Source organism: Monodelphis domestica, chromosome 1 (assembly GCF_027887165.1).
Source record: "Monodelphis domestica isolate mMonDom1 chromosome 1, mMonDom1.pri, whole genome shotgun sequence".
Taxonomy (NCBI): domain Eukaryota; kingdom Metazoa; phylum Chordata; class Mammalia; order Didelphimorphia; family Didelphidae; genus Monodelphis; species Monodelphis domestica.
In genome coordinates this window covers 503,952,783-503,965,737 of record NC_077227.1, presented here as the reverse complement: position 1 = coordinate 503,965,737, position 12,955 = coordinate 503,952,783, and the positions used below count along the sequence as shown (strand labels likewise).

At 48.2% G+C, this 12,955-nt stretch overlaps 1 protein-coding gene across 1 annotated transcript; it reads left to right on the top strand.

The window, feature by feature from the left end:
* Positions 1-860: 860 nt before the first annotated feature.
* On the top strand, positions 861-6,724 carry SNAI1 (snail family transcriptional repressor 1). The gene is made up of 3 exons (XM_001378853.4): positions 861-1,049; positions 1,458-1,976; positions 5,485-6,724. Exons 1-3 carry the CDS (start codon positions 971-973, stop codon positions 5,664-5,666), a joined length of 780 nt encoding a protein of 259 aa, XP_001378890.1. The 5' UTR covers positions 861-970; the 3' UTR covers positions 5,667-6,724.
* The last annotated feature ends 6,231 nt before the right edge of the window (positions 6,725-12,955 follow it).

Sequence of the window (12,955 nt, the reverse complement as noted above, 5' to 3'; positions counted from 1 at the left end):
TGGGGTCTTGGAAAGCCTCCTGCCCTGCCCTAACACTTACTAGCTGTGTGACCTTGGGCTTGTAGCTTTCCTTCTCTGAAGATGTAGCCTCATCAGTAAGAGAGGAGTGGCAATACTTGTACTGGATACTAGGGCTGTCGCGACCGAAATATTTGGTAAACCTTACTATAATAGGAGCTGAGTCGAGCGGAGGAGCGCCCCAGCTTGGGCTAGGGTCGCCAGAGGGCGCCGCCGAATCGTTGAGGAGTCCACCCCGGATCCACGCAGGGCAGTTTGGACTCTGCTGGGTTCTCGCCTGCTCCCGCTCCAGGATTTAATTAGGTCACGGACTTCTAGCCTCTCAAGCAGGAGAAGGGGATAAGAGAGGACACCCAGAAGGCGCGAATTCCGGCCCGTCGCCCCTCCCCTGCATGCCCCAGAGGCAGAACTGGGCCACCCATCCCTCCTCCGCCTACACCTGCCGGCTCAGGTGCTAGATAAGAGGTGGTGGCCGCGGCTCGGGGTGGGGGAAGGAGGGAGGTGCGACAACCGCCACGTGTCCCGGTCCGGCGGACACTTGTGGACTCACGAGCCGCTTTTACGGCAAGAAAGAACACCAAGCGAATCAAGCTTTCATTGAGCAGCTGTCCCACCACCCAAGATCCCAGTGTAGTCAGAGGCCCGGCTGTGGCTCGGGCCGCTGGACGGGTGATCGGTTCAGAGCCACGCGGACCCAGTAGTTCCCAACTCAGCACCTGCCCCGGAGGCTCTGGGGGCGGTGCCTGGGAACGGCTCGGTTTCTGATTGGCCTAGAGGTGACAAGTGGGCGGGGCGATCCCGCCTCCTGCCACTCTGGGCTCAGATCCCCTTTATTAGGAAGTTCCCGGGGCTGGCAATTTCAGACTGGCGTGCAGGAGCGGAGTGGCTTCAGTTTCTGCTACCGTAGCCCAGCCGTAGTGGTCAGGGATTCAGTCCCATCCCCGGAATCACCATGCCTCGCTCCTTTCTAGTCAAGAAACATTTCTCCACCAGCAAGAAACCCAACTACAGCGAACTGGAGAGTCAGACAGGTAAGGAACCGAGCTGGGCTGCGTAGAAGGGGAGGGGAGAGGTCGGAGAGGCACGGGACCAAACTTAGATAGGCAGTGAGCGAGTTTTGGGGCGGCGTAGGTACCAATCCCTGGGAGCTCCCCTCCACTACGGCATGGAAACAAGCACAGCTGGATGAACGAGTGAGAAGGTCCCGGAATGACTTGAGGACGAGAAAACGGGGCTTTGGGAGGAGAAGGGTTGGGGGTTGGAGTGCCTTTGGCTAAGATGCCAAGTGGAAATGGGTTCCCCTTGGAGCTTGGGACATCATTCAGCCTAGACGGCGGGAGAACCTTCCAAGAGAAGCCAGGGGAGGCTGGGTGGAAGCGGGGTCCCTTCAGTTTGGAGAGGGTGCGGCCTATTTTAACCCCTCTTTCTCACTCTTCCAGTGATTGTGTCTCCACACTTGTATGACCAGTCCTACCCGATGTTGGCCATTCCAGCACCAGAGGTCCTCAGTCCAGCAATATGTTACCCTCCACTGGTCTGGGAGAGTGGGCTGCTCTCTAGCTTCTTTACCTCGATGCCAGCAGCTGCTCCTGGACCCCCAGAAGAGCCCAAGGCCCTGGACCTGACTTCTCTGTCCAGTGATGATTATGACAGTGGCAAGGGGTCGGATCCCCCAAGCCCAGTCTCCCAGGAAGAGGAGGCAGAGAAGTTTCCCTGTGGTCAGTGCCCTGAATCCTACACCACCTTGCCTAGCCCTTCCAAACACCAGCAGCTCCAGCACAGTGAAGACACCCAGCCCAGAAAAGCCTTCATCTGCAAGGTCTGTGAGAAGGAGTACGTGAGCCTCGGTGCCCTCAAGATGCACATCCGGAGCCACACGCTCCCCTGCGTCTGCAAGATTTGTGGGAAGGCCTTCTCCCGGCCCTGGCTGTTGCAGGGTCACATCAGAACCCACACAGGTAGGTGACCCATATAGTGCTAGCTTCTCCCCATCTTTCCCTTCTTCGTACATGTTTTAGGGTCCTAGGATTTCAGGCGGGACCTTTGTAACACAACTAGAACCCCGGGGAAGGGAGGACCGGGAGATCCATTACCCAGCTCCTTCCTTTTTTACATCTGGGGCAAGCTCGCACTGTTCCCACTATGGTTCTGTGAGAATTGGGTGGGACCTGTTATGTTAACCCCATTAATGAGGGGAGAAAGAGTGGGTGGAGGGTGGAGGAATAGAAAGGCTTACCTAAGGTCACAAAGCTTCAAGCCCTTCTCGTACCAGTGGAGGTAACCCTTCATAAATGCCCCTTCATTCATTCATTGATCCTCTGATTAGTAATCGGGCCTTCTGAGAGAACTATTTTTAAGATCCCAGAGGGATGGGAGGTGCTACTTGGAAACAGGCCGGACACTATCAGCAACAGCAAATGTATTAAGTACTTTGGAAAGCCATCTTCTATCCTGCCTTGATTTGCCATTTTGCCTGGGAGGGGCCTCCTTGGGGGAGCCAAGTTCTCCACGGTCTCAGCCAAATGGGAGAATGGGGTTTGGATGTGGGAGAGAAGTACTCTTTGGGGAGGGAGACTGAGATGTTAGCCACCCACCTGGCCCCCATCCTGGGCTAGGTGCAGGGCCCAGACCAGGAAGTTCCCCCTCCTCATTGTTCTGGCTTCTCCCTTCTTAACCCATCCCCCCCTCAGCGGGGCTTTTATATGCAAAAAGGCCTCACCCACTCTGGCTTCTGGTCACTAGGTATAGTGGAAAGGGCTAGCTGGCCTGGGATCCAACCCGATATTATATCTCTAACTTATATAGCAGAGTGACCTTGAGCGAGTAATTTCCCATCCTCTGGGCCTCAGATTCCTCATCTGTAAAATGAGGGGATGGACCCTAAAATCCCATGATCTGCCGGTCTACCTGATGGCTGATCAGCTCCTTAGGGAGGCTGCTCAATTTTTTTTAAGGACATTAATTCAAACTGGGATTTGAAGCCCTTGGTTTTCATTGTGTGCTTTAATGGCAGCTTGGGGGGGGGGGGCAAGCGAGGGCTGGTGGAAGGAAGGGGTGGTGAGCAGGTGCTGTCATGGAGCAATGTCTGTGCACCTGTTACTGTGGGCCGGGCAGCTGCTGGGCCCAGGGTGCCTTCCCCTTTTAATCCAAGAAGTATCACATGTACAATGCAGCCTTCCCCTGCCTTTATGCTCCACACAGGGCTGGGGCAGCCTTGCCGGTGCTGATTTCACACTTGCTTAACATGGTATAAAGATGTCTGAAGGAAGTTGGCCGAGAGGCGGAGACAAGCCACTGGGGCATAAGGCTCAAGCAGGCCTCAAAAAAGGGGGGGGGGGGGGGCTCTCCCTGCCAAAGCTTTTTCTTTTTTCAAGTCTTTCTGAATGAAATTTGCTTGGAAAGTCTATGGCAGCTCCAGAGTGATTCAAGGGAGCCCCTTGGATTCTCATTCTGTCCCCCAACATGCCCTCCCTTCTTCCGGTTATAACCTCTGTTTGGTCCCCCTGGAGAGCTCTGTACAATCAAGATTTAGAAGTAGACGGGACCTTGGAGAGCATTTACTCTCACCCTCTCGTTTTATTTTTGTTTTCAGTCATGTCCAAGGCTTTGCAAATCCCATTTGGGGCTTTCTCTGCAAAGATACTGGAGTGGTTGTCATTTCCTTCTCCAGTTCATTTTACAGATGAGGAAATGGAGGCAGACCAGATGAAGTGACTTGCCCAGGGTCACCCCACTAGGAAGTGTCTGAAGCCAGATTTTATGGAGGTGTAAAATAAGTCTAAGGGGCTCTGCTAGGGTTCATTCATTCATTCAACAAATCTGGATTATGTACAAGTTCCCTTATTTGACACTGGATAGCACATTCTCCTGGGGGGTGTGGAGGTGCTGGAGAAGTACTTCTATACAAAGATCAATATAATTCAAAGCAGGGAGTGGGAGTGGGGGCTGGGGTGGGGCCCAGGAGACATCTGAAACACAAGGATTCTAGGAGGATCTGTCCGAAGGAGAGCCTTTTAGATGGAGGTGATTAGGAAGGTTTAAAGGAAGGAGGAGGTGTCCCTACCGCTGGACTCTGAATGGAGATAATGACTCCCGGCAGGGCCACGATAGGGAAATGCACAAAAATGCCCTGAGACAGGTGACATACCTGCTGGCAAAGGCCAGGGGTTTGCTATATCTTATCATAAGGGCAAAAGGGTTTTGGAGCCTGCCTTGAGGCAGGAGGTCCTGGGTTCCTCTCTGGCCTCAATTTTAGAGTTGCTAGGACAGAAAGTTGAGGGTTAATTAAAAACTTAAATAAATAAAGGTTTTTGAGCCCCAGAGAAGGGCCGTGCATGGGCCTGACCCCTGGGAGAATCCTCCCCTTCCAGGTGACAAATACTGATTTTGTTTTAGTATCCCTGACTATAGTGAGGCCCAGTCTTTTGGGAGAGGAAGTACTTTATTGTTAATTAGGAAAGTTATTTGACTGGTACAGAAAAGAGGTAGAGGCTAGGAAAATTGTAGTCATCCAAGCAAGTGGTGATCAGGGAGGGTCTAAAGTAGGATGATAAGTAGCAGGTGGAGTAACTTGAATCCAGGGCCTTTGTCTTCAAACCCCCTGCTCTTCCCACTAAGCCTAGGTGGCTCCCTCCCTTTGGACTCTAATCTTTTCTCCTTGGCTCTCTCTGATTTTGAGCTCCTTGATGATGTTTCCTTTAGGGCTTTAAGGGGGAATAGAGTACTTACCTCCCAGCAATCTGGTGAAAGAATTAGTGTGATTATTTCTAAGGATGTTTTTATCGAGTTACTAAGAGGGCAGCCGGGTGGCACAGTGGATAGAGTACAGTGCCAGGCCCCAAGTTGGGAGGACCTCATTCAGCTTTGGCCTCAGACGCTTCCTAGTTGTGCGACCCCAGTTTTACCCAGCTTTTGCGCCTCTTCTATCTTAGAACTGATTCTAAGACAGAAAGGGACAGTTTAAAAAAAATGCCCCTAAAAGATAGTGCCTACTGCCTGTCCCTCAGGGCATTTCCCTTCCCACCTGGGTTCTTCCATTCATTGCCTTCCTGATCCTGGACAACTCCCTTCCAGCTCTGTAGAAGAAAGAGCTAGTTTTGCCGTTATTGTTCCAGCCCCTTCTCGTGGAATGGGGAGGAGATTTGGTCCCAGAACAGGTGACGTGCCCAGGGTCCCGCAGCTAGCCAGGGTCTGAAGCAAAATCCTCCGACATCAGAGGCAGCGCTTTCTTTCCCCGCCGTGCTCAGTTCTGAAAAACTAGGATACGAGTTTAATCAGGGCTCCTCGACCATCTTAAAGATAGTGCGCAAAAGGCACAATGGTCCAGATTCCGGGGCTTGTTGGTCTTGGGGAGCTTATCTGGGCCCCACTGGAAAGGGCTGCTGCGGCAGTGGGTGGGATGTCCCTGCAGCCGGCAGGAAGAGGAGGGGTCCATTCTGAGTCCTTTTCTGCCTTCTCTCTCCCCAGGGGAGAAGCCCTTCTCCTGTACGCACTGCAGCCGCGCCTTTGCCGACCGCTCCAACCTCAGGGCCCACCTGCAGACCCACTCGGACGTCAAGAAGTACCAGTGCAAAACGTGCTCCCGGACTTTCTCCCGAATGTCCCTGCTCCACAAGCACGAGGAGACGGGCTGCTCAGGCTCCCGCTAAAGGACTCCGTAAAGAAGCCGCCCGGTGCCTGCCTGGATTCTCCTTCTCTCCCCTGCCAGGAACCCATTCCATATTGTGAAAAAAGCCAAGTGAATATTTGCCATTATGATTTTCCAGGAAAAAAAAAAGGTTTCTATAGGAAATAGCTCCCTCTGTGTTAACTCCAGCTGTGGAGCAACATTCCCGCTCTGCCCCCCACCCCCAATTTGCTGCTGCAGTCTTTTAGAGAACAGAACCCACCCCCACCCCCTTTGGGGCTCTGCCTTTTTTTTTTAAAGGCCGTTCCGGCATTTCCTGACTGTAGTTTACAATTTGAAGCGTGACAGTTGCAGCTGGTGTCTGAAAATGTCGCTTTACAGTCAGTCTCAGGGGGGTGTTGTCAGCCTCCTCCAGGACAGGGGCTGGGAGGGGGGAGACGGCTATTTTTTCTCTTTTGGTGCTTTTAAACCCAGCGTGTTGGGGACCGTTCCTGTTCAGAATCCTACCCATTCCCACCTCTCCCTTCTCCAAAATGAAGGACAAAAAGGCGATTGCGGAGGCATCCCGAGGAACCTCCCCCGGGGGGTTCTGGGGGTTCTGTCCGCTTTGGCTAGAGGAAGCCCCTGAATGTTCTAAAGGTGGACCTGTGCCGGGTACCTCCGGGTCCAGCGGTCAGTCCCAGTGATGGACCCTCGGGATGCCTGGGCCTCGGACCCCCGAATCCCTCTTTCTAGGGTGCTTCCGAGCCGGAGCACCTGTTAACAGGACTCTTAACTGCTTTTCAAGAGAACTGTGACTAATAGTAAGCACTTGTCAGTCCATACAATGAGGGGGCTGTGCAGGGCCTGGCCCACTGACAGGTGTGTCCTCAGAGCTATTTATGGTGCCAGACAGGTGCAGCGAATAGGCATCTCCGCCTGGTGGCTGTTGTTTTTTTCACATACTCAGAAGATGTTTACATTTCAAAGGTACACTGGTATTTATATTTTTATGCCACATTTTGTACTGATGAAACATTTTTATAATTATATACACACAGTTTATTGATATTCAATAAAGTGCTTAATTTATAAAATGAAGGAATCATCCGGATGATCTGGCTTTGATTTCAAGATAGGCTTTCAGAGGGTTAAAGAGGCAAGGAAGTGTGGCTTGTGGGGGGTGGCCAGGAGGAGGCAGCCCAGATTGAGATTCTTTTTTTTTTAATTTAAAAAAAAATTTTTTTAATCCCTGACCTTCCATCTTGGAATCAATACTGTGTTCCAAGACAAAAGAGTGGTAAGGGCTAGGCAATGGGGGTCAAGTGACTTGCCCAGGGTCATACAGCTGGGAAGTGCCTGAGGCCAGATTTGAGCCCAGGAGCTCCTGTCTCTGGGCCTGGCTCTCAATCCACTGAGTCACCCAGTTCCTCCTCCCCCCCCCCCTCCAGATTGAGATTCTTAATGAGAGGAATGGACCAAGGGTTCTATTAGCTCTTAGCTTCTAGCCAAATTCAAATAGAGGAGGCAGGTAGGCGATTCAGGGGACAGATCACCATGCCTGGAGTCTGGAGGATCTGGGTTCAAATTTGGCCTCAGATACTTCCTAGCGGGGTGACCCAGGGCAAGTCCCCCTTTGCCTAGCCCTTCACCTTCTGCCTTCGAGTCATTGCTAACACAGAAAATAAGAGTTAAAAAAATCGAATGAACTTCTCTGCCCCTTGTTGGCAGAGGCGTTGGGGCAGTAAGGGCTGGGAGTTCTGTGCTTGCAAATGTTTCCCAAATAGGACCCGCTCCTCCCCCATCCCCTTTCCTTCAGGACGCCAGGCCTAGGAAGCCCTAATCTATACCTTGAAAGGAAAACATACTGTTGACTTTTGACTTTTGGTGGCTACAGGAAAGGCTTCCCTTCCCCAGCCCCCACCCGCTCTCATTGGGGCCTCCTGGAATTTGTCTTCCGAAGGCCTGGAGTTGGGGGTGGGATGGGAAGAAAGGTCTATTATTCCCTGAAATCCCATGTAGGAATGTGGTCCTCCCAGGAAAGCCCCAAGCAGAGCCTCCCAGCCTCCCTCTGTCCCCCCAAAGGGCTCCTTGTGGGACAGACCTCGACCGACTCCCGTCCTGGGTGGTGAGAGCCATCGGATGGCTTTGGATGGGAGGAAACTGGATGGATGTGTGCCTGGAGGAATAAAGGTTGAGTTACAGAGGCCAGAATCTCCTATCTCCAGAGTGGAGAGAAGGGCTATCTATAAATGTATTCCACCCCCCCTTCCCTCCTGCTTTGTCTTTGTGTCCTCAGCACTGCCTCATTTTAAAGGTACAAGTGCATTAAGGAGGGACAATGAGGCGACTCAGTGGATGGAGAGCCAGACCTAGAGATGGGAAGTCCTGGGTTCAAATTTGACCTTAGACACTTCCTAGCTGTGTGACCTTGGGCAAGTCACTTAACCCTCAATACCTAGCTGCTCCCTCTCTTAGAATTCATACTAAAGAAGACTAAGGTAAGGATTAATTAAATTTTTTTAAAAAGCAGATGGCGACGATCGTTTCCCCTGATAAAAGATGGGTCCTGTTGAACAACTTCACAGGGCCGAGGACTTCCTGGCGATGAGCCCCTTTCAGAAAGCATCCATAGCCGTGACTGCAGCATTCTCAGAAGAAATGCCAGGCTACCTCTCCACCCGGGCAGCTTCCTCAGATGCAGGCTTTGGGCCTGGCCTGGAATGGAGGCTGTCAATGGGGGGCTAGATCACGCCCAAGGCTAAAAGGCTTCTCTGCCCAGTCCATGGTGATAGTGGCAGGGAAAGGGAGTTCCTCCACACAGATTGCTCCCTTCAATGATGGCTGTTCATCTAGGGCCCTGAAAGGCATTGCTGTTCCCAAGGCTCTTGGGTTCTGGGTCTGGCTATCTTCATCAGGACTGGAAGGGAGGTGGTAGTTGAGATCATGGTGATAGTCTTGGTTCTGGGCATTTTCCTTGGCTATCCCCCATGCCTGGAATGTTCTCCTTCATCTCAACTTATTGGCTGCCTTCAAGTCCCAGCTAAAATTTCACCCTTTACGGGAAACCTTTCCCAATCTTCTTTTATTTTATCATTTATTTTTTTAAAATTATATTTAATTAATTTAGAATATTTTTCCATGGTTACAAGATTCATGCTCTTTCCAATCTTCTTTTAAACAAACAAAATAAAATACAAAAACAAAAAAAGAAACCTTCTGTCTTAGCATCAATTCTAAGACAGAAAATGGCAAGGCCAAGACAATAGGGGTTAAATGACTTGCCCAGGATCTCACAGCTAGGAAATATCCAAAGTTAGATTTGAACCCAGGACCTCCTGTCTCTGGACCTAACTCTTTATTCACTGAGTTACCCAGCTGGCCCCAAATCAGGGGCTTACTTAACCTTGGATTCATGAACCTGTTTTGAAAAATGTTTTAATATCTGAATGTCAATAAACTTGTTTTCCTTTGTAATCCTCTATGCATTTTATTATATGCCTTTAAAAACATTATCCCCAGAAGGGGTTTCCAGTCTTCTCTAGAGTACTAGAGGAAGGGGCAGTTGGGTAGCTCAGTGGATTGAGAGAGAGCCAGGCCCAGAGTTGGGAGGTCCTAGGTTCAAATCTGGCCTCAGACCCTTCCCAGCTGTGTGACCCTGGGCAAGTCACTTAACCCCCATTACCTAGCCCTTACCTCTCTTCTGTCTTAGAACCAATGCATAGTATTGATTCTAAGATGGAAGGTAAGAATTTAAAAAAATAAAAAAAAGAATGCTAGGGCACAGGACCCAAACAAGGGCCAGATGATCTCTCAGGATTCCTAGATCTGTGATCTTCTATTCTTTCAGCTCCAGAAACCCTGAAACCCAGAGCTTCTGAATTCTCAGCTCTACACTGGTGAAACCAGGCCTTCTCATGAAGGGCCCACCCAGCTCAAAGTGGGCCTCCCCTGGGAGTCTCCTCTCTCCTTCCCCCCAGCCTTTGGTGTTTAGGAGAGGGAGGGGGAGCTATTTTTTTCTTCTTAAAACAGGAAACAGTGAAACACAGGCAAGAGGTAAATCTTAATGACTTGCACATTTCATCCATAAAAGCCCGATTCTCGAGCCTCGGCAATTTGTGGATGAAGACCTCAGGAGAGGGGCCACCCCAGGGAGGGGAGAAGGCTGGACGGAGCTGGCTGAGCCCTCTGACCCAGTGGCACAGAACCTCAGGCACTTCCTCCTGTCCTGGGCACTGAAACTGGGCAGGTCACCCAAGAGCCCATCCTTGCCCTCCGGGAGCTTTGCTGCATGGAACCATAAAAGGACAAGGGACGCCAACCTTGGGACACAGAGCGGCAGAACCGGAGACTGTAGAATGTTAGGGAAGAAAGGACCTCGGAGAATGGAGTGCAAATGCGTATCTCGATATAAGCCTATATAACATGCCTATAGAGTATGAGTGTGTATATGTAAGAATGTAGACCCTTGGACAACAGGGACCAGTTTTCCATTTAGCATGTAGTAGGTGCTTAATAAATGCTGATTGGATTAGATTGGAGGGTCCTATCCAGGGACCTTTGACCAGAGAATGTTGGAGCTTTCAAGGACCTTAGGGATCAATGAGCACAATCCCCGAAGAAATGGCAGACCTGAGAATTGAAGCCATGTACTACTCATCTAGTGTTCTTAAAAAATCAATTTATTTTTAATTAGCAAATTTATTTAATCAACAAATGTATCCCCGCCCCCCACTTTCTCTAATTTGGAAAGATAAAAGCAAAATCCTTTAAACAAATATATGTAATTGAGCCAAAATGAATTCCCTCACTGATGTCCCAAAAATCCATGTCTCCTTTTGCATTCTGAATCTGCAGCCTCCCTGTCAGAAAGTGTGAAGAGCAATGCCTTCTCATCAGTCCTCTGGAATCATGGGATGGTCGTTGTGTTGATCAGAGTTCTTATGGCTTTCAAAGTTGTTTGCTTTTACATTGTTGTCATTCAAAATTTGTTCTGGTTCTGTTCACTTCACTTTGTATCAGTTTATGTCTTTCCATAGCTCTTCAAAATCATCTATTTCTGCATTTCTTATAGTTCAACAATATCTTTTTTTCTTTCATTTTGTTTTTAAACCCTTACTTTCCATCTTAGAATTAATACTGTGTACTGGTTCCAAGGCAGAAGAGGTTTAACAATCTATATTCTAAAACTTCTTCAGCACTGATATTATATATATCAGAGTGGTAAGGGCTAGGCAATGGGGGTCAAGTGACTTGCCCAGGGTCACACAGCTGGGAAGGGTCTGAGGCTGGATTTGAACCTAGGACTTCTAGTCTTGGCTCTCAATCCACTGAGCTACCCAGCTGCCCCCAGTTCAATAATATTTCATTACATTTATATACTACACTTTATTCTGCCATTCCCCAATGGATGGACACCACCTTAGTTTCCTTTTTTTTTTTGCCATCACAAAAAGAGCTGCTATAAATATTATTGCACACATAGGACCTTTTCCTCTTTTGCTGGGTATAGACCCAGCAGTGCATGGATGGGTCAAAGGGCATGCACTATTTTACTAACTTGTTTTTGAATAAAGTCATTCTAAATTGCTTTTCAGAATGTTGGATCCATTTACAACTCTGCCAAGAAGGCATCACTATAACTGTTTTCTCACAGTTCCTCCACCTTTTGTGATCTAGAAATAAGTGGTCACCCTATAAACATATTAGGTAAATCAAATTTGAAAAAGTGCCTCTCAGATTGGTGGATTGAAGAAAACTTCATGATGAAACAAGGGATAGAGACGATCACAGAAGAGAAAATGGATCATTTTAATTACTCAGACTCAAGCTTTTACACAAACAAATCCGATAGAGCCGAGATTCAACGGCAAACAATGGAAGGAATGAAAAACAAATGAGAAATATCAAATCTCAAACTAAACTACAAAGCAGGAATCATAACAATGATTTGATAATGGTTAAGAAAGAAGCAAGATCTGTTAGTTGAACAGATTAGATTCACGACATACAGAAGCAAACGTACTTTAGTGTTTGATAAACACAAAGACCCCAATAACTGGGGTAAGACCGACTGTGATAAAATCTACAGAAAAATAGCAAAGCCATATGACAGAAACTAGACAGCTACCTCACACCTTCTATGAAGATAATTTCCAAATGGGTACATGACTTTAACATAAAGGGTGACATCATAAACAAATGAGATCAAGGAAGACATCTGCCAATTCAAAGGACCAGGGCAAGAGTTTATGACCAAACAAGGGACAAAAAGGATCAAAAAAGATAAAACGGGTAATTTTGATTACCAAAAAATTGTGCCATTTTGCACAAACTAAAACAATGCAGCAAAAATTAAAGAGGAAGGGAACAAGCATTTTTATACACCTACTATGTGTCAGGCACTATGCTAAGTACTTTAAACATATTATCTCATTTGATCCTCACAATCATTGTTCCCATTTTATGGCTGAGGAAACTTAGGATAAGAGACTTGTCCAGAGTTATAGAGCTAGTAAGGGACAGAGATTAGATTTGAATTCAGGGCTTCCTGACTCCAGGCCCAGGACTCTATCCACTATGCCTAGTGGCAGCTTAGAAAGGAAGCAGGGAACTAGGGGGAACTCTTTGTAGCAAGTTTCTCAAAAAGGTATCATTTCCAAGATATATTTGGAACCGTTTCCAATTTATAAAAATAAGATGCATTTTCCAATTGATATGTGAATATGAATAGGTAGCTTTCAAAGGAGGAAATCCAAGTTATCTTTAGCCATATGAAAAAAATACTCCAAATCCATAGTAGAGGGATCACTAAAACTGAGCAACACAAATTAAAACAATTCTGGAAATGTAAAGGGATGACGGCAAATTGGCGAATGGCTAAACAAATTATGATCTGTTAATGGATGAATAGTTTTAGAGAAACCTGAGAAGACTCTTTAGACTGAGTGAAAAGAGCAGAATCAAGAGAACAATTTACAAAAGAATAGCGGCATCATAAATATAAACAATAAATAACTTTGAAAGAATTAAGACCTGATTAGCACAGTGACCAACCATGAGTTCAGAGGGCTGATAATAACACATGCTACCTACCTTCTGAAAGAAAAATGATGGAGAGGGCATCTGGGTGGCTCAGTGGATTGAGAGCCAGGCCCACAGATGGGAGGTCTTGGGTTCAAATCTGGCCTCAGACACTTCCTAACTGTGTGATCCTGGGCAAGTCACTTCACCCCCATTGCCTAACCCTAACCCTTACTGCTCTTCTGCCTTAGAACCATTACACAGTATTGACTCTAAGGTGGAAGGTAAGGGTTTTAAAAGAGAGAGAGA